Source organism: Atractosteus spatula, chromosome 15 (genome assembly GCF_055471065.1).
Source record: "Atractosteus spatula isolate fAtrSpa1 chromosome 15, fAtrSpa1.hap1, whole genome shotgun sequence".
Classification (NCBI taxonomy): Eukaryota; Metazoa; Chordata; class Actinopteri; order Semionotiformes; family Lepisosteidae; genus Atractosteus; species Atractosteus spatula.
The window spans coordinates 10697733-10720708 of record NC_142720.1 but is presented as its reverse complement, the minus strand read 5'-3'; the positions used below and the strand labels follow the sequence as shown (position 1 = coordinate 10720708).

Below are 22976 nucleotides of genomic sequence, written 5' to 3'. Positions count from 1 at the left end.
TTCCAGATCTTAATCTTTTGAAAAAACACAACAACACTATCTTATTTAGCACAGCAAATATAAACTTTGTTTCCGTACAGGTTACTTGAACTAATTAGCACTGCATTCAGAATGTACTATTCTGAACAGATATTTTAAACAGACAAAAACTGAAGGTGGAATTTGCAGACCCTTTCGCTACAACCTTAAACACGGTTTAAACACCTGTCCTGCACATCCTGTAGAGGCAGATTTTTTAGATAGCCAGAGGTTTTAACTGACCATGGGCATGTTGACACTGAGGAAACTCACACAAAGGTAAGTGTCTGTCTCTGCTGATTAGAAAATGAGATAGGTCACTGCTTTTATCACAGGGCACTCATGCAACAATCCCCTCCCTCTCACACACACACATAAAATTACATTTTGCCCTGCAAGATGAGACACTCCTAGAGGGCTTTTTTTAGTTTGAATTGATGCCAGGTCAGACAAAATATACGCTCCCTTGACAGAATAGAACATATTATATTGTCAGCAACTGTTAACACAAAGAAAATTTTTAAACCTGTTTGTAATCAGTACCTTTGCTGTCACTCATCACAAAACAAAGTATTTGTTTCGCAAGAGCTACCCACATCTGTCGTGAGTGTTGATTGCCCCCACTGGAGTTTGCTGCATTGTAATCACTTCAAGAAACTAGCATTCAGGATTGCTTTTGATTCTTCTCAATGCCGGTTTTCCAAAAGAAAAGATGATTCAAATGTTACATTTACATGAGAGCCTTGTGAGGCAAAATTCAAAATAGTGATCTTCCAAAGAGTGATCCTTTTCACTTGAGTACATGGTGTTGAAATGAAAACTTTAAAATAAATCGAAACTTTGCTGATTGCTTTAATATATTCAACAGAAAAATTAGTTACAGCTGCTTTAAAAGCATTTATGCCAAAGGGATGGGAAACATTTCACAGAAAAAGTTTTTTTCTGTAAAGCTCTTACCTGGTGCATTTAAATCTACAAAGCCAGACAAAAAAAGGAAACCCTTTGAAGTTTCATAATTTGAAGGGCTTTGTAGAAATATCACCTCTGTTGCACATTTCCTTCCAAGAATACCTGTTTCAGAACTTTTAAAAAAAAATCCATTAAAAAAATCAATATTAGAATGTTATAAAACATTCCTGTGTTGCATTCAGTTTGTTTAAAAGAATTAAATAAATCAAAATCCCTGTTTTGTAACAGGAAAAAAGTCAATTAAATTTCTTGCTGAAAAGGTAATGGCTTTTTAGACAACTTTGTGCACTCTCTGAATTTCTGTACTGCTTACACTTGTACTGGTATACAAGGAAAGCTATCTTGTCTCTATACACAGTTGTGGCTTGTGTATGTGTATACCTTGCAATTGATTCTGCTTTCTGTTCAAATGACATTTTGTGGAGGAACATGGAGGAAGACAGATTTTTTTATTATTAGAACTATTCATCCAATGCATTTTCAGACAGTTTTTTCAGCTTTTAACTTTTTCTTCTTCCCACAATTTTTAGTCAAGTACAAAAATAGACTTAGACAGGCATTCACACATACTTCTTCAGAATGGCAGATTTTTTAACAAAAACACCTAAATGGCTAAAAATAGTGAGATTTTTTTGCCTGCTCATTAACATTTTAATTGACATTCTTTCAAGTCAATCAACACCTCTCTGCCTAAAGGACTGACAAAAAAACAACAGAAGACTGAATCCAACAGTGACAACAGCAAAGCATCCAGACGTCCTGAACAATGGAGGAAAAAAAACTTCTGTTTTTGGCATTCTACCATAAGAAAGCCTGCTATGGACAAGAGCTCTGAGCTTAGGAAAAAACAACTATCTTTTAAAAATGTGACAAATATTTGGTTTGTGCCTCTCAAACACAAAGAGTTTTAAAAGGTCTCTTCTTGTTCAAGAGAGTACCACTTATCTCTGTCACTGTTACCTATAACAGCACAATAATTAAACCCAAAAAGGCCTTTTGTGAATTTCATCACTAACTACCCCTCAGCAACTTTAAAAGACTACATTGAAGCTTAGCTGATGACAAGAACATTTCAACAACTTCTTCTAATGGAGTGTGGTTGTTTTAACAAGTAGTTTTAATTTCTGAAAGTGCAAACCTAGGTTTTATTCGTACTCGTTACATATAAGTGAAATAAAAAAATAATTTTATGATGAGATGGGACATATAACCGTGTCAAGAGAGATTCCATTTTTATACTAATAGGTACTTTCAGGGATTGTGAAAACTTAAAATGGCTGCTCCTTTTCTGCAGTCTTCAGTGTTACTCATATCAGCAGTCCAATCTGGCAGGGTTTATGAATCTATTAGAAAGATTAAATTGTTTTCATGGCCAACAGTACTATCACAGGCCAACAAAACATGCACCCCTAGACAGCTAACACTTGTGGGGTTTCTGTTAAGTCACTTATTTGCCCATTTCATCATATTAATGGCAGAAGCTATCACCCATCAGACTGGGGCCCCAGGGAGGTTAAACAAATGCTGTTTGTTCAAAGTCACTGCTGTAAAAGCAGGTACAGCTGAAGTCTACATATACAACTGCAAATCACCCGCTTGTCTATATCTCAGGAGTCCTGTGCCCTCCTTGGGAGGCTGCGTTTGATCACAGCATTTTTTTTTTAACCATGCATGCATGCATTACATTTACAGTTTAATAAAACAATGCTCATTGAAACTGCCCAAGCTTAAAATGCTTACAAGGGCAATTAATTGAATTAATTACCCAGTGTTTACAATTAAACTCTAAGCCCAAAATCCCAGATAAATAAGCTTTATGCAGACATTATTTTCACTAAGTTAAACTGTATAATTATGTAATTAGAGGAAATTAATTTAACAAACCTTGGTCATCCCTATGAGAATGATTAGTATCGCAACCATAGTACAGGAGATTATATGTATATAACTAGGTGACTATATATTGCTTGGAAACAAATGAACTCACATTAATGTTAATCAATAGGCCACATCAATATGAAAAAAAGTTCTCTGTATTCCTTATTCTTTTATAGGTCCCTGCCCTTGAAGATTTTTTTTGTTTGATAAAACTGATGAAGAAAAACATTTCATAAGATGCACTTCTAATCTCTCAATTTATATATCATATATTCAAGGAAATCTGCTAACATGCAACACACAATATGCGTTATGGATATAACTAAGAAGCACATTTCGTTTTTAACTAGTTGCTTTTGAAGGTGGGTTTTTGTAAAACAGTGACTAGTTCCTATGTTAAAACTGAATGTGCTAAATATTTATTAGCATTCATAATTCTCTAACCCATCCTTTGAAAATAATGGTTTTGTAACAATTCAGAGATAAAAAAGACGAGGCAAGTTAAGAGTGCATTTCAATTTTAATGACCCATCTAGTTTTATTTAATTAATGTGTTGAACTACAAAGTAAGCACTGTATAATAATGGATTGTTAATTAAAGCAGTCTTCAAATACATTTTACTGTAATTTATGATAAACATTAAACTGGCTTTTTACAGTATAATAAAATTAAAAGGTTTTTGGGCCAGAAATCAATATGGAAGTTTAACTTAATGGTCTGAGGAAAACAAAAAAGAACAGGTCTTTTAAACCAACTTAACTCAAGAAATTTACTCTTTCATCAAAATTGTTTTCCTAAACATACTGTTTGTTAAACTTAAGGAATTCAATATAATTTTTATTTGTAGCAAGAATGACCTATTTAACAACATAAAATACATCTCACACATTTGTTGTTTATACTTGACTACTGAATTTTCTACAAAGTATACATTTTTGATGGAACTACATTACCCAGATTTACTGAATTGTAAGAATTAAGAAAGAAACAGCCACAAAAGGTGCCATCAATAATCTAATAAGACTTTGCGGATGCATTCCCATTAACATCCCTTATAGAGTTGGTGGGTTACTTTCTCATGCTTTAACAAAGGTTTATATGTAGAGTCTTACCCACAACCTGACAGAAAAGGCCACTGCCACTTGGTAATTAACTGGTGCTGAAAGAATGTCTTGTAGTGCCATCACATGTGTTTCACGATAAAAGGAGTAGAGATTGTTGGCAGTATGTTCATGTCTGACAACACAGGACTGTGCTGGTGCATTTAAGGACTCAACTGGCATTCTGCACAATCAAATATTCACTTGCTGGGGCTCAGTAGAGTGCAGAAAAGCATGGCGCCAAGCACAAAGAGTATCATGGGAATTCAATCAGTCACCCAGGCAATGCAAAAGGCATCATGTCAAAAAAAATCCAGTAGCTAAGCAGCAGTTAACAGCAAGACCAGGAAGCACCTTGCTTGAAAAGGGGCTTGAGTGACAGAACCACAGTACCCTCTTGTGGTGAAAAATTATTTAAACACATTAAAACAAACAGCTTTTAAAACGAACCAGTTTTAGGAGGTGGACACTGTAACAAAATCATTGTCTTGGAAAAAAAAGGAGCTTTTCACATCTGAATGCAGACTGTACGTCTGTGCCAAGGTTTGTATTAAAGGTACCAACACAACATTGCTTTTTTTCTTCTTACAGTGGCGCTTAAAATAAGAATAAAAACCACGTATTACATGTACAAAGCACAGAGATTTAAGAGATGCTCTGCATGCGATGCGAACAGCTGAAATAGCAGAGCCTGCCTCAGATAAAGTTGCAATATGAGAAAAAAAACTCCAATAAGATTCAGTAGGCTTTCACTCTAATGGTTTCACAGTAATAAAGACTGAAAATGAGAAGCAAACACACAGACCTACTTGTCACAGTAAAAAGAAACTGAATAGCAAATTAAGCTTTATTCTTTTTAATATCTATATATTTGGGCACTTCTACTATCACAATCAGTTATTGCAAAAAATTGCCTACAGTATTTTGAAAGCAGGTTTGCCTGATTTAAGCAATTTTATTTATTCATAGGGGATGCATTGCACACTATAGGCTCTTTTCTAAAATTAAGAATTTGTTCTTGGTGAAGTCAGTATTTGATATTTTCCGCTGTTTAATCTGGCAATTTTTCTTTAGTGGCCTGAAGGGATAAAGAGATGGATAAATAGAGAAAGACAAGTTAAACAACGTGGAAAAGGCTGGATTATGTATTGATTAAAAGTTGAGCCTGTGTGAGCATCTCTGCTAACAGACAGAAAAAAACATCTGTAATAAGAAATCGGTTCTTTGCAATAGAGTTAATGAGTGCCAAGAATTTGGTAAAAAAAAAAGAAAATGAACTACAGTGTTTGACCCATCCTATCATGTTGCTGAAATAGGGTTTTGTGACCTGAATCCTCTTCTGGCTCTCTGCAGCATCTTAGTCAACTAACAGTTTTTTTAATGTTTTTAATAAAAATAAATTTCAGTGTACAAAACCGAGTGCTGAGAGCAGAATCACTGCTGTTGTATGTTACAAATAACAACATTAAAAAAAGCCAAATCAAATACATCCATGCACAAAAAGGTGGAGTTAAAGGAGGTCATATTCAGTAAAGAATAAATTATACTCCAGACATGCAAGGAAACACTTTGATAACACAGTCATTGCTCTTTACAGTCAAATAAAACTTTATACGTGCGTCACTTTGCAGATTGAAAACAACAACAATGAAATTGACAATACCGCCCCCTGATTTTACAACCTTTCAGACACCATTGCTTCAGGAAAAAACTGGACGGCAACATATGAAAGAACAATAGAGCAGGGTTATTTCTGAGGCAAGTACATTACTATCATTGCCAGCGCAACCCCAGTCAGGAACGGGCTGCTGAAGATTTGAGTTACGATACCCTCGCAAACCCAAAGAGCAAGTCAATGTCACACCTTAATCTTAACCTCAAAGCAAATTCTGGAAAAATAAATAGTACAGATGCAAAACAATATGCAGATTTCAACAATACACAAGATACTCCAGTATGGATGGTGAATAAAAAAGGAGAGCAAACACACTTCTGAGGAATATGCAAATAAGCGAGTTGTATACCCTCAACATTCTGGGAAAACAGTACGTTTGCACAACGGATATGTTTGAAAGAATACCTCCTTTCTGACTCATGCAGCTATCCGGAAACAAATCTGAACAATGCTTCGAAACCTGAAGGAATTCAAGCAAATGGAACCAAGTCCAGTCGCAGAAAGACCTGTGGAAGTAGAAGTACCAGTGATTTACCCTCCATCAATAACATTCAGAGAACAGAAAATGACTAATGAAGATTGCATAGCTGGTGAGCCACAGCTGCAGCAGAAGGCTATGAAAGACAGCCCGAATGACACACAGTGTAATAACAACACACTATGTTTGTCCCAACACCTATGAAAGTGTCAAAGGCCAACGGATAGGTAACTAAAGGAATTTTCAACACGGGCACAATGATAATTGAAACTTTCCTGCAAAGCGTGACATGTGAAGAAAACTGGTGATACTGTACAGTCAACAGGAACAAGGAGCACACAGACACATTCTGCAGGCTTTTCATGTAAGGGGCAGCACAGCATGCTGGGTAAGTCTCTGGATTCATAACTGATGGGTGACGAAAGGGGAGCAGCATTTCTGGCAACAGATCTGTAATAGACTGGCATCCCATCAACTGGAGGGGAAGTCACGTACTCGCCCATTGCTTCATGCTTTGAAACTAGAATGAGCTCTGGTGTAATGAGCCATTGTGTGTGGCTCAAACAGAATTACCCATCTAATGTTCCTAAAACATTGCTGAAATGTAGGTTTTATATAGGGTATGTTTCACAGGCTGTAGCTGCAGGTACTATACTGGTTTACCCATATTAACACCGTGAAGCTGTCCACATTCTGGAGTGTTTTTTTTCCCCAAGGAAGGTGTACTGTGAACTGACTTCTCAGAACATATGCATCACCTTGCAACCCCGACTCGAAGGTTTCAGTGAGCAAGCTCTAAGCTTGTGCACCTCACATCTTTTGTTTTGAATACATTTCAATGTGTACCCATTTATAAAATGCAAAACATTGAGCTGCAGTAACAATTCACATTTTTATAGATGCTTTGGTCTTTGAGAGAGGCTGAGATGTGCTCTGGCTGTCCTATATAACATGTAATTTGTTTTTGCAAGTACAATGTTTTTCTTGGGGGTGGTGACTTGCTGGACACCATACCTGCCAAAAAGAAGAATGCTTATGTTGCTTCTATAAAAAATCTTCTGGGGCTTTTTTGAAAATAAAAAAGCATCACAAATCCTTAGCTTCTGTATTGCATACAGTAGAAGACAGAAGTTCTACAAGGGTTGTGAAGGTTGTTGTTTTTTTTAAAAAAAAGTACTTGAGTTTCTCATTCAACACCATTTGCAAAATGTGTCCTTCATGTATATGTGGTATGTACTGTATATATACACACAGGACTGTACATGCTTATTGCGGCTTTGATGGGCACAATGTTGCCAGCATTACCATGCATGCATGCCAAGTCACAGCCCACCAGGACTGCTCTCTCCCCAGCAGCATTTCACTCGTCAGTGAAGCTAGTTGCTGTACATCATTCTGACACATTTATGGTTTGTGGAACAACAGAGGCTTCCAGTTTTCAATACAATGACAGATGCTGTATATATTGATAGATTTGATATTATTTAATCATAAAAGGTGCTTTCAGTAATTACTACTGTCCAACCACATATATGATACTTTATAAGATTTTCCAGTTTTTCCTGGAGAGATTTCATGCCATTTTCAACACTCTCCTCCTCAACTTTGATGGCTGCAGGAGTAGAGCTGGTCTCATAGGCACATGGTATTCAGGTTCCACAGAACCCATTAATCCATGAGAATGTGCATGGTCAATGACACAGGCTATATGTCTCCAGTTATCATGGTGGACAACTCCTCAGCTTTTTCTGCATAATGACCACTACCATTTTGTCAAACTCCCAGAAACAAAGGTCAAAAAAGGGAGAATGCCCTATTTTTCTGCAATGTTTTCACATGAAACCAGGATGTTTTAGCATTGATGCCGTACTAATTACATACATCCTCTCTGTATTATTATATTGCTATGAAATCCACAGCTGACACTCAACGTCTTTTTTTGGACAATGACTCGAAGCTGATCTACTTTTCAACAGCTCCACTTTTAAAATCTGTAGGCGCTCTGGTTACCAAGATGTAATAAAATACTTCATCTTGTTCAAATGTTTGCTTTTTTAAACCAGGTCACAACACAAAACTCAATATGCAGGCAGAAAAACAACAAGGGACACATTAACAAATGACACTTAAACCCCATTAACCCACCTGTCACATTTTCACATGTATTGATTTTTTTTTCCTGTGTAAAGGTGCTATTACAGCACCATGGAATATAAGTCTTACCAACCTTTATTAAATGTTACCTCCAATGCACAAATGGTATAATCGTATTTAATGTTTAACACTGTACATACAAAAGGTCTACATGATCAAATTACCAATAAAAGTACTGCTTCAATGGAGTACATGAATTTTGCTTCCAGTTTACTTGCCCTAAAACAGCGTTTTCATAAAGCTGGCAATTAATTTTAAGTATTTTCCTGCTGCCCTGCCAGTCTTTGAAACAAATAAGCTGCAGTGCTTTTCTCCAAGGTTAGAGATGACAGAATATTTCATGCGTTAATAGTTTGTTTTCTCGTCTTGTTTGTGAATTTAAAGCACCATTTCCCCATTCCCCAGAAAGAAACACCCTTTCTACCAATGATGCATACAGGTGATCTTATTAGCTTGGGTTTTCAAACGCAGTGGGAATGACACCATGCTCATTTCACTGTCCATCAGAGCGGCAACTATTCACAACGAGCATCATAGATTTCCGCTACTTGCACACGACTGCAACAATCACAATTTGTTTTGTTTGTTTGTTTGTTTTTCAAACCAAACAAGTTATTTTTTTCATCATTACTGACCCCGATTTCATACAATCTTGCTATGAAGTCCCAGGCGATATGATCACAATAAATGAAACTGCCAGAGGGCCATGGAAGCCAATATGCCTGTAGAACAAAATTAATTATCTCCGAGCGCTGGTGAAGCTGCTCAACGAGCTTTTCGTTCGTCCAACAGTATTTTGGCATTGCCGAGGAAGGGAAGACTGTCAAGACTTTACAGCACTACTGGAAAGCACTGTGATATCACACGGCAGGGTTTCTCCTCGCTAATGAAAAGAAAATGATTCAGCACACTGAATATTTTACAGAATAAAGAACAAAAGACACATGCTGCAATGAATGGACATGAACACAGGAAAAAGTAAACCCAAAGAAGTGCAACAACCCAAACTGTCCAGTTATACAGAAAATAAGCAGATATGAGAACCAGGGGCTTTTAACTGCAGATTGTTTTTATTACTTAGTTGGAAAAAAGGGACATAAATGGCCCTAAAGCCGAATTCCCCAAGTCTTTTACCCTCAAGTGCAATAATCCATCAGGTTTTATAGGTCTCCTTCAACCATAAGCAATTTCAGACCTGTGTAGGGAGAGGCAAATGGGCCTAGTTAAGCCAATTTAAAAGTTCCTCCTGAGGTCTTGTGCTGTTGATGATCTAAGAAGAGACTTACAACAAAACCTGCTTGGAGTGGCCCTCAAAAACCAAACGTAGGGAGCCCTTCCCTAAAGGATACCAGCCAGTGTGCCTCAGTGGGACCACAACCACTTTTCCCGATGCATCGGACATTTTCCCTTAACACATGCACGGCACATCCAGAGTAAGGAGAGTTTTAGCATGACAATGAAGGCACAGGGTAGGTAATAGGATAAGGTGGCAAGGTGAAACAGAAGAGGAAATCTATTACTGGTAATATGAAAGCCATTATAGGCTGACATTGGTAAAACATTAACCGCCAAGAGTAGCTGCAGAACAAAAAGCATCAAATCACCTTTGCAGTTAGAGCATGGGATTGTATTTCATGTTTGAAATGCCTTATTATAGAGGAAAAGGGATCTTAAAAGCACATTTTAACAAAAGAGTTTTGCTACAGATGAATACTCTTTCAAAATAACAAAAAACCTAATATAACCCCCCAACACACACATTACAAAGCCATTATCCCTTAATAACCCACTCCCATCCTAAACAAAATACTTGAAGGTTTACATTAGAGTGCATTGGTTGTGGAAAAGGTAATTTGTTATGTACATTACAGAAGCCAATTACAAGCCGCTATGGCAATTTCCCTTCCTGTTATTAACTTTAATCAGCAGGCCCCTCTGATCAAAGTAAAAGATTCGGAAGACTTAAAATTCTCATTACCAACACGACATACCTATAATAACTGCAAAAAGACTCGCACAGCTGTGATGTGAGCTATTAAGTTATTAATAAAATGATATGGTAATAGAATTTGATAACTACATTAATGCAGTACAAAACTTTTCTTTTAATTTGGAAATCCTAATTATTTTCCTTTTTATACCTCCCAAGTTAGGAGTTACCAACTGTTAATCAAGAAGATTTACTAGTACCACCTTCATCCCATCAAGATAAAATTAGATCACTTTATTGGCCATATACAATTTCTTCCATTAGGAATTTGGAATTTGTCTTTTCGCGTACCCCAGCTTGCTCTCCATGAGACACACAGGCACACAGACAGGGAGAGAGAAGCTTGGGGTCAGAGTGCAGGGTCAGCCATTAATACGGGGCCCCTGGAGCAGGGGCCCAAAGGAGTAGGATTCCTCTGCCGGCCGCGGGATACCAACAGGCAAACTTCCAGCCACAGGCGCAGATCCTTAGCCACAGAGCCACCGCTCCACCCATCACTACACGCTCGTCCTTGCTAGAAGGGTGTACTTCTCAAGGCAGTCTCCCTGTTAAACACCGGGAGCCCCACAGTGCCTGCAGCACAGCTAGGTATCCATTAGTCAAAGGAGAGGTCCAGCAACTGCTGCTTGGCAAGACAATGATGGTCTGACTTAACACCAGGCTAACAACATAATCAAGACATGAGCCAGCGATTTAAAAAACCTTGGGGTTCATATGTGCTCTAGACAATTGACTTTAGTAGCTGGAAAACACTACATAAGCCACCCCCTACACAAAAACACTACACATCCATCCATTTTCTAAATGCTTTTCCAGCACAAGGTCTCAGGGGACAACGGAGACTAACCCAGCAAGCAATAGGCGAAAAGGCAGGATACACCCTGGACAGGATGCCAATCCATCGCAGTGCACACACAGACACCAACACACACAGTCACACCAGGGCCAGTTTTCCCAGAAGCCAATTAACCTGCCAGTGGGTCTTTGGACTGTGGAGGGGGGAAAAAAAAAGAGCTCCTGGAGGAAATCCATGTGAAAAAGGAGAGAACATACAGCTAGCACCCTGGGAATAGAACCCAGGGCCCCAGGTAACTAACTACCCCCATCGTGCTCCTCAACATATCCAATATGCCTACTCAATATGTCCCTAGTCTCATCACTTGTAGTCTTGAAATCATCACCTTTTTTCTGATGGCCAATGCATTTCCCCCCCCTCTTGGTTTTAAAAGCGATGAGGTGTTTTATTTCATTTAATAACAGTAAACCATTAGCACTTCTACATCAATTAGTGTCATTGTCAATTACCATTCATTGCACTGCTAAGAAATTAATTTCAATAAATAAAAATCAACCATCTTGAAGGCGATTATAAACCGTTATACTCATAGGATCAACGCACTCAAAAGGCTATGATTGTAATTAATTGCCATATTATGATTTAATTTCATGCTGCCTGCTGTTGCTCAAGAAGCAGGGCCTATACTATAGCCACACAACCTGCCTGAAAACTGTGGCAAAAATGCAAGATATCCCGGTATTGTATTTTACCCACTATCACACAGATAAGTTCATGATATAGTTAAACATATGTATTCAATTCCCATCCATGAAGCCTTTTCTAAAATCATAAAAAATAGAATTGTGTACTTCCTGTACAATCTCCATTAATCTGCTTGAAATTCTAGAACATTTTTTATTACTACTTTTACACTTGTAATTGTACTTAACGTGGTGGTTATTAATGACTTTGAATTAGGCAATTAAAAGTAAAGTGGAACTTTTATGTAACAGTGTATTATACAATTGTCTTATATAATAACGCACAGTATATATTCAATTTTATTATACAGTGCAAAAAGAGGTAACAAATTCAGGATTACTTTAGTATCCATGGTTATTTCATGGGTCACTAATAATCACATAATATCTACATTACCGTTAAATTAAAAGTTTTATTTAAAGTTATTAGGCTTCTCAGTTAGGGACTTGGGTATTTATAGCATTAATAAATATAATCCTGTCTACTTTGAATACATCTTCTAAACTTTATTCTTATAAAAATATTATGTTATAAATATTAAGCTTTATGCTGTAGAATAGATTGTTGCTATATCCTATTTAATAATTTCTAACATTTCAGGAATAATGGCATTTATTTTATGCTGTTGTGCTTCCTCACAATAACACTGAAGGATGAAAAAAAGACATTGAGACCTGCATATAGAAACGATGAACAGAATTAAGAGGCACTTGATTTTTAAAAGAAAAAACACAGAGGATTTAAATTAAATCCACAGAGAAAGCCATCTTAACATTCAACTGCATCTGGTCATGGTTCTGAACTCATTTTTTCTACATTTAACATTGTGTAAGATCTTAATTCTTTGTGATAAACTAAGCTTCCAAACACAATGGATTAGTGACCGGTAAAATTGTCTGATAGATTGTCCAATCACATTTGGATTAAAATGTATCATTTCCCCACCTGTTTATTAACTGCCCAGACCACTGCCACTCACAGAGAAAAACAAATATTTGTATGCAATGCTGCACACAAATAAGATCTATACTCTCTCAGAAAGCCATGGATCAATAACCTGCGCAAGTCAACCCAGTCTTCATCCTACTTAATGTACTGACAAGCAATATAGCTTAATTAAAAAAATAAAAGCCTATAATTTAAAAATTTGTGCCTTGTTTCTGTCTGTTATTAGAATGGAGCAAAGCAACTTACTTTCAGTACCATCTGTGAACAGCCAGTACACCATTGCTTTCCAAATGGTAGTGGATAGTGTCAAGGACCCACAGTGACTCCAGTTTGCAGGATAACTGTAGACTACTACACCACCCAGGCGTTTTAAGGGTGCTAGGACCCTTCTCTCAGTCACAGGTTCTCCTAGAACCTCCTCCATGAGTCAACTAGAGTCACCAGCACACCCTCCGACAAACACAAGACAGTTAGACCACATAATTGTAGTTTAATTCCTGTAACAACTAGAGCATATCACTATGTCATAAGAAAATACACAAAAATGTGCATCTCCAAGGAACACACACAAAGCAAACATTAACGTTATGGCCCCAGGTAACCCAAACCAAACATCCCAAAAGAAACAGAAGTCCAAGAGTACCATTCTCACAAATAAGCTCTAATATCCTGGGACAGAGACAGACACATCTTACTTCACCAATGGCCAATAGAGGCCTCTCCAGACCAGATGGTTCTAAACAATATGGTCTCATCATGCTCCCTCTACCCCATCTCTCTGCAAAAAACATAGGTTAGTGGGAGGAAAACAATGCCTGGGCCTTTCTCTGCGGAGTTCCCACCTCATCTCCAAGTCCTCTCCTGAGGCCAGTCGTGCAATCTGCATCCCACATCTTTCTCTCCCCACGCTCTCTGAAGGGGGGGGGGGAGGTTGGATGTAAACAGAACTAAGAATTGATCACCAACAAACTGACTATATAAAGATTGCCATTGTCTATTCTTCCCTTGTTCTTCAGTCTCAGGAACAGTTAAACCCGTCCTGCAATCCAATGTCACTTCTGAACTGTGTGGTCATTTATGGGCGTCTATAGAAACCGTGTGCCATTCAATCTTTGTTCATTGGTTCCTGCCCCACGGTTTGTGCCCAGAAGGCTTGAAAACCTTGATGAGTCTAAGCAGACAGAACACATCAAACCTGTCAACACTGGCAACTACATGCAAACAAAGTCAATATAGTCCCCTAGTTACTGACCTACTCCTTCGTGGCCAGAGTTGTGTACTCAATACCCATTTTCAGGGGACCAGGTAACAGCTGTTGGAACCCTATTGTTATTGTTCAGACTTTATATCTTCTGCTGTTATTTTCAAATGCCTATGAAATCCATAAATGAGGAAATTTGGCAGGAGTCTAAAGACAAAAGGGAAGTTTTCCAAGTGAACATTACGAGTCATATGATCTGGAAACCATTTTGGCAAAGCTTGATAACACTGCTGCTCTCAAAACTGAAATTGAACACCACAGAGGTCTGAAACTTGCTGGGCCACATTATGGCCCTGTCCATGATTCAATTTTACTCATCAAGCAACTGGTCATTTGGTTTGAATACCATCTTGATTAGGAAGAACACAAACAAGTTCTGCTCTCAAACTGTGAGGGAAAACAAAGCGAGTTACTCACACTGTGAAGAGTGTTCAAGGCAAGAAATCATCTTAAAAAACAATCTTTCACGAGACAATCAATTTGATGATCTTGTATATAGTGTGCCCAGTACATGGAACTTCACGCAGTCCTACAGCTCATATTAATCTATGTTGATTGTGGAAATGAAGCTGATCTGTCATGTGTTCTAGTTTAATTTTTAGCATTAAAGTTACCCAAAAACCTAACAGCAGTATACCTCATACTGTAGACATTCGATTCCAAACAAATTCAGATCAACTGCGGCAGATCTAAATCCAGTAGGGGGTGTAAAATGTTCTTCAAAGCTAGAGCCACAGCAGAGATAATAATCTTCATCTTTAGGCCAGATTTCCACCATCAGGGACTACAAAGTGCTTCCGAACATCTGAGGAGGTGAATCCCTTTCATCTTCCTCTTGGGGAATGGAGGAAGCAGAGTGACAGGGGGTACAGCGACCGTGGGGCCATGAGGGTGAGGGGGCGCGAGAGTTACCCTAAAGGAGTACAGAGGGAATCCATAAGGGCTACTTTCTATCCTGAGGCCAACCATTCTATTAGTTTGATCAGAGATGTGAGGGGATTTCTTTCCCCTGGGCAAAATCCTCTATAAGCTCTCATCTCTGAATTTACCATATACACCAGCTGAAAGTAGTTGTCAATGTAGCGGAAGTTACTGAGATGTTCAAACCAAAGCATGCAGGTTCAGTGCGTGACAAACATCGCACAGCTTTCTACACAACTGGATGAACATTTATTTTCCAAGTTTAATTTTTTGTACCATTTATTTTTTTCTTCCGTCATACCCACACTTCAAAACGGCAGTTTCAGATTTAACAAATTCCTCACTAATTTCCCAAAGGGCTCTTGAGGTGTGAAACATACAAGAGATCATCGGAGGTTCTATAAGTTTGTTACTAAATTATTTTATCATGTCTGTAGTAATGAGGATAAGGTTTGCATTATTAAAGTATACTTTAAAAACATGCTATGTACTCTCAGACAACTAATTACTACCTATTATACCCCTCCCTTATTTTCACTTTATCAAAAACGCTGCTTGTTCAAACTGCTTTGTTTAATTCCCCAGATACGTAAATCTGCTTATTTTTTACCTTCGCCATTTTTAACTGCCTTCAAAGTATTTCACTGTTTTGTCTCTACTGTTGTAGACACTTCATTTGTGAAAGAAACACAAATGTGTTCAATATGAAATGATCAAAACTGAAATATAAGCATTTGATGACACTTTCTTAATTTTTTAAATGGGAAATACAGTTTTCAGTGTTTGACAATGTCCACATTTTTTTAAACTCCATCCAATAACTCCCACACCAGAAACCACTGGATCTTTATCGAGTTGCTGCTGTGCCTGGGTAAAACCTAGAAGAACGCTGCCTTCCGAACTGATCAAATTTAGTAGATTTTATCACTATAAAACTAATCTATGTTTTTTTAGGTAAAAAAAATAATGTTATGTAGTTAAATGCACATACACTATGCAGGATGGGTACTACTCTTTCAGATATTATAGAAGAAAGTGAATTCATTTTTTTCTTCCCGTGTTCCAACATTCAAGAGAAGCAGAACAGATGCAAGGAAACTCAAAAACTACCATCTGCTTATCATATAATTACTGAAAACATAGTTTTGCAGAGATCCATAGCAATTCAATTTTTCCTTCCACATTCATTATAGTCATTTCATTTCAGATGTGAAAGGCTAAAACAAAGTCTGCCTAGTATGCACACGCATCACCTCCGTTTTCCAAACAAGAAAGCCGTTTCCATCAGTTTCCCCCTGATTCCTATCAGTGATATTTAATTGTACTAGCGCTGCACAAGATTTAGCTCAGCGGAGCCTGGCTCAACTGAATCGCCTCTCGGCTGTTATGTGAACTGGTGAGCCAGCTTTCACAGTTGCTACTTCAGCACTCCCTTATGAAGAGTGATTAGCCAAAAAGCACTCGACATCTCTGGAATTTGTTTTCGTTTCTCCAGCTGCACACAGGACAAATTTCAGCATTTAGTTTCTAATAAAGGAGTCCACCTGGCAAAAACAAACGCTATAACAATTAAGTGCTCGAGCTGCTCAGGAGCAGCTCAAGCCCAGGCATAGGCAGAATTGGATTTCAAAGGCTGGAAGCAGCACCTACTCAGACACACTTCCGAAGCAGAAGAAGTGCATTTCCATACTTTTGATTAACTCTGCTGCTACTGATGAAATACAGAGATGATCACATTAACCAGAAAAAGAAAGGTCCTGTTAGGGTGTATTTCTGTCCAAAAGGGGTCCAAAAACCCTGTTTCATCTATGAAGCAATGTGATACGACCAGTTGTCTGAAAAGCACATTTCCTACATTTTATAATATTTTTCTTTGATTGGTTTTTAGCCATCTTGTTTTCTTCTTGATTTAAAAACTAAAAGCCCAACTGGAACAGCTCCATAAATTTAATATATTTAAAAATAAATAAATACTGATGATTTTGCATGTTTTTATATTTTTATTTGGTTTATTAACCCCATTTTATAAGCATGAACCTGTGTTTAAATATATTAGTAGACCCCATACCGCACTGCAGTACCAACAATCATCCGACATTCAGTGAAGGGTCAGACAGTTCACCTTCTGAACAAATTCAATGCTGTCACTGGCACTTTGACAAAGCCCATTAAATATAGCTCAGTCTAATGCCTGCAATGGACCGTTACACTGTATGTTTCTAAAATAGCAGTTTAAATGCTAAGACAGAAAGGAGAAAGATAGAACAGAGCTTTAGAAAAAAAACTACAACCTTGGTTTCTACATATGCCAGCTCACGTCATCACTATGGCCCCAGTAGCATACAGTAGCTTCAGCTAGATATCATAGATGACTTTACGTACTATGTCTAAGGTATTCCCCAAACAGATTCCCCTGTACTAAAGATATCAAATTCTGTCACTCTTCAAGAGGTTAAAATGCACAATTTTCATATGCAGTCAACGCAATACATTTCCATTCAGATTTTACAAAATTCATATGATACAAAATGTTCAAGAGCCATGCTTATTGAGAATACATCCATGCTATACTTTCTACTGATAAACAAAAGGAAAAAATAAACAGTTCTACTTGGTACAACTGTCTTGGAGATTGAACTTGTTGATTTCACAAATGATTTCTGAAGCACTTACTGTAATATTAATTTCTGGTCTGCAGTACCCATATTCTACACAAGAGGGCAATCTAGATATACTGTACAAACAGAATCATAGCCTGACCATAAAAAATATCACTGGCTTCTTCAAGTTGTACTTTTATTAAGAGCATGGTGCATCTTACCTATGTAAGGTTTTATTTTGTTGTCTGTGTTCTGTGCATTACTCAAATTAAAATTTAAAAAAGTCACTTGAAGAGATTCAGGCTGAACAAAACAAGATATTATTGTCACTACAGATATAAGCAAAAGATGTTAAAGTACTTCATAGTTGAACACTGGACCGTTTACTCATTATATTAAACAATCCACTACTTTTCAATGTATATAAATCTGATCTAAGTTTAGGATCACTTTTTTATTAAATGAATTTTGAAGATATGACTTGGAAAACAGCCAGCAGAATCAATTCCAGAGACTCAAGTCTCATATTTAATGACAACCCAGATATGCAAACATAAAAGCTCCTGAGGGCAAGAAACAGATTTTGACTGAATTAGCACTTTTTGAAGACCTCTAGGAAGAGCTGATTAAATGCACAATGAGAAACACTTCACGTCAAATACAGAGTTACCTCTCACATGTTATTTCATTATATTAAGCACACCTGTGTAGAAGCCCTTGGTTTCCCTTATTTACCCAGGTGTTTCCATTTTATTGTCCACTACCTGTAGATGGACACTAAAACAGGACATTATGTCAATGATAGAGATAGATATAATCATATAAAGCAACTATATTGGTTACTGAGGAATTCATGCAGTATTTCAACAGGATGAAATTCTACCTGTCTTCGAGCAATATAATAACTAACCCATCTCAACATAAAAGCATCAAACAAGATCCCTGAAGGTGACTTACCAGCATTCACTATAGCATCAACTTCAAGGGTAGTGATGTCTCCTTTGTAGAGGGAAACTTTGTCACTCAGATGAAATGCTGCCACTTCAGACACTTCTTCTTTATCTGAAAAAAAAACAAGCCTGAGTGAGTCCTGTACCAAAACTGAAGTAAAAGCTGAAAAAAACAGAACGATCTCTTCAGTCTAATCTCGCCTCAGAGAATGTCCTGTAAGGTGGCCAAATCCAGTCCAGGGTTCATTCTTATCTGGACTCCTTTTCACTCAACTGCTCATAAAACAAAATCTCCAAACAAATTTCAATACACACATGGGATTTCGCGGAGGCAAAATAATGTTGCAAGGCCAGAGCTGAAAAAACAGAGGCTTCCTTGAAGAGAAACTTTTGTATCGTATTTTGATAATACCATATGGAAACAATTTGCCAATTGCTCTATAGGACATGCCTAGAGGTGGGCAATGTACATATTTAAAAACTTCAGCAAAGGTCTTCACCGAGCCAGCAACAGTATGCACATTGAGTTATTAAATTTAATGTTGGCACAATTAAAACAATGTGCACAACAACTAAGACTGTACAGTTTATTCAAAAGTAGACTGAATATCAGAAGGTAAAGTCTCAACGAACCCTGTCCACTCACACAAACATTGTTAAATCACTATAAGAAATTTCAAAATGTATCTTGGTAACTTTGACAGGCAATTCCACTCATTTCTGCTAATCACCATTCACCTCCACAAGCTACTGCAAGTGGATGAATTCCTAAACTGAAAATTTGCAAAAGAGCAGAAATGACTAATGACGGAATTCTACACTGTGCAAGTTTCAAGGGTGGGCTGACATCTCTTGCACACTGAACCCTGTTACTCGAACTAGATTTGACTGGCAATTTCAAATGGTCCTTTTGCCTGCTGCCCTGTGATTGACTGATCCTCTCCAGGGGCAGAGCTCAGTTACTGTATGTTTTCTGCCCGGCGCTCCCAGGATAGACTCTGGAAGCCACTGGTCTCTCCAGGAAGAGAAACTTGATAATAACAGATGGATGTTCAACAGCAACAAGAGGGAAGCAAGAGATCAAAGGAAGAATTGATCAAATTTAAGTTATTTGCAATCAACGTTAACATTTACTTGTTATACTTAATCGTAATATTGTACTTCTTTTTAAATACACTGCTAAAGAATTCATGCGTCTCATAGTCATTCCTCAATAGCTTTCAATCTAACCATTTAATGCAAAAACAAATCTTACAGTACCAAAGAGCAAGGTAGGAACATTTAATGTACTGTACATAATGCATTTTAGAAACAATTCTTGAGTGAAACTGAACTATAAAGTAGGAATATGTAACTAACACGCAATTGTTATATTCAGTTTCCAAGAACAATTTGGAAAAAAGCCTTCAACACCTCAATGAAATAAAATCCACGTGATGCTACACTTTCAGGCAGGGTTAAACAAAAACTGGAACTACCTGTAACTCCAGAGTCACACAGCTTCAATAAGGCAACGTTTTTACATAATGAAGTGCCAATTACTTTTCTTTTCACTGGCCTCTACTTTTGGAGTCCCCAGATGTCATCTGAAACATGCACTTCCTAGCCATCTGCATCTCCTCATACTACAACAGTACTACTAGTAGTGCATGGAGCTAAAGCAGCAAATTGGAGACAACTATCACAAATAACACTGCAGGTCAGTGGAATCACTGCTTTGCTACTCAGTCCAGCAGAAACCCTATATCATTCAGGCCAACTATAGGCAACCACTTGGGATATTCCAGTCAGTCAAACACATATCCCAGATTAAGACTGGAAATGCCTGGGACTAGAGACTGTTATCACAACACCCTCCTTCACCAATTAAACCACTTATGAGCCTGTAATCACATGTGTACTTCATCAGCAGGATGAGGTCCAACCATCTTGCAACAAAAGACAGTAGATTTAGCAGAGTCAACACGAGTACAGTGCTCCCCGCTCAATAGAATTGTTTAGGATTTCCCAACCAGCTGGAAGGAAATTTAGTAATATATTGTAACTGTTGAGAAGCAGGCAATGTATTGATTTGTTAATCTTTCTTAAGTAAAAAAAACACCAGTTCAAGACAAAATATTTCATTTGTGGTTTTACAATTATTTTGTTACCCGTTTAAAGACTCTTTTCTTGGATAACGAACTTGTTCAAATTTTACTTTTGTTTTCCATTTGCGTTAATTTAAATAGAATCTTGTGATTTTTCAAAAAAAAAAACAGAGAAGGTGTCAAGTGATGCCTTTGAAACCCAAATCTCAGAAAAGAAATAAGCAGTGAAGACAAAGAAATTCAGCAACTAACTTGAAACAGTTTCTCAATCTGTGTGCTACTGCCCTCTCGCGATCTGCGAGAAATAAGGTAAAAAAAGCAACAGCCTAATAAATTAATAATAAGGGTCCAACGGCTGAAATGACTACAAAACACACTTGCAGAAGGATGAGGAGCAAATATTAACTGAATTACCATTGATTTGCATTTTCCATGGTTGCCTCTACAAGACAGACATTTTAAATCCCTTTAAAGAAAATACTCAGTTTTATTTTCTAATTTCCAGTGGTTAAATTCTGTACTATTTACATTGTGTCAATAAATCTGAGGCCAAAAAGATATATAATTATAGATCTAAAATCAAATACAAAAGAAATCCACACAGCCTAATATTTCATGATTTATCCTGATTGCAATCTGAGAGCAAAGTTACTTCTTCTAGTACATAAATTGCTTTTGGAATTTCAATCTACTCATCTTGTGATCAAAATGCCATTTTCTTCAAATAGCTTTCTTACTAGCCTGCAGGAGAACACCCAAGACATACCCATATTTATTCTCCATTAACACAAAGGGGAGATCACCCAAATACATTGGTTTTAGTGGTATTTCACTAAATTCAAGCAATGCCAAGACCACTACTCCCCTGGCCTTTAAATACATTTATTGCCACCTGCTCCCTCTATACAAAGCCCCCACTCAAGTGAACCTGTGTCTATGTGTGGCACATTCAAGGAAAAAAAACATTTGTTTACCCAGTCACATTATCCAAGACTCCAGAACTCTATAATTTCTAGTTTTACTTTGCCCAGTGTTTCAGAGAAATTAAGGCATTGTTATTTCCCCCCCCCCCATTTAGCCTTTGTAAGTACAGTTCTAGTTTATTGCCCTGAATATTACTGTATAATCGAGAATTTGATTTTGAATTCCACGGATAAGCAGATATGGCTATGGTAAAACAATAGAAGAATTTGGTGTTGTGTTTCTAGGATTTATTTATATGCTTTAACATCTGGAGCCAACTGAAAAGATTTCCTCCCTTTTGAATTAAATTTTTATATTATCTCACATCACAGCGTATCTAGCCACCCTTAGAGCCCAGGATTTGAATTTCCATTTAAACTGAACTGTAGGAAAACTCAAGTTAAACAAAACATTTTAACACCTCATCTATTTTCAGACATGTCTTGAAAAGTTTCAGCCACAGCTGAATAGGCAATGTGACCTACAGCCATTGACAATTTTTGCTAAAGTCTAAATTTTAAGGAAGAGTTTAATACAACATTAGTGAACCAAGTTGTTGTTTTTTCCATATGGTTGTATTAAAACTAGCATCTGTGACTTAAAGAAAACCTACATTCTCTCTCAAAATCTAAATTTCCTCAAAATAAAACGGAAGATTTCACACAGACTCAAATTGCTGATTTGGTGCCAACATCAATTTCTGATACGTAATCAAAAGCTGAGTTTGCATGTGAAGAATGTGTTGCTACAAGTCGAAACACTGCATTTTTTTCTTCGTCTTCTATTCAACGTGGAATTACCTCTTCTTGTTCCTTACATATGTATATTCCCACAGGTCTGTAAGTGTGGGCCTTAATTACGGTTTCAGATAATTAAGTAGACCATGAAAAGTAGAGAAGCACTGACTGGGTTTAAAAGTATACCACACCTTAAATGAAATTAACATTATCAATAGTGCCTGAAACCACTGTTTCTTACAATGTTTTCCAGCATAAAACGTAGTCAGATATACGTTTATGAGATTAAAACAGTGACGTGGTCCAGTCCAGATCCAAATTAAAGTTTAACATTCAAATTACTGCTCACAAAACTATAGATGTGCAAATATCCATTTGTTAAGTTTACAAATACGGACCATAGAATATATCAAAATCTCTGATTAAATTCATTTAATTTTTAAACATTTTATTCATTTTTTTTAGATTCAACTCCATTGAAATTGAAATTCTATTAATATCCATCTCAATATTGGGGAACATAAAATATTTTGTTTAAGCCTAAAAAGCATTTTTTATATGTTTTAAGCAGAAATCTATCGATGCATTTCCCGAGATCCCACCACAGTTACTTTAAGAATCCAGATCTGCTGCTTGAACAACTACTGGCCAGGTCACCCAATAAACTCAGGTTCAGATGCACCCTGAAGCCACATCCTGTCTAAGC

At 37.2% G+C, this 22976-nt stretch overlaps 1 protein-coding gene across 2 annotated transcripts in view; it reads right to left on the bottom strand.

Moving 5' to 3' along the window:
* Positions 1-22976, bottom strand: part of macrod2 (mono-ADP ribosylhydrolase 2) — a 605869-nt gene that overhangs the window by 576049 nt on the left and 6844 nt on the right. For both annotated transcript variants that reach the window (XM_088933999.1, XM_088934000.1), the window contains exon 3: positions 18491-18595. In XM_088933999.1, coding sequence (XP_088790125.1) covers positions 18491-18595 — 105 coding nt within the window. The remainder of the gene's footprint in view (positions 1-18490; positions 18596-22976) is intronic.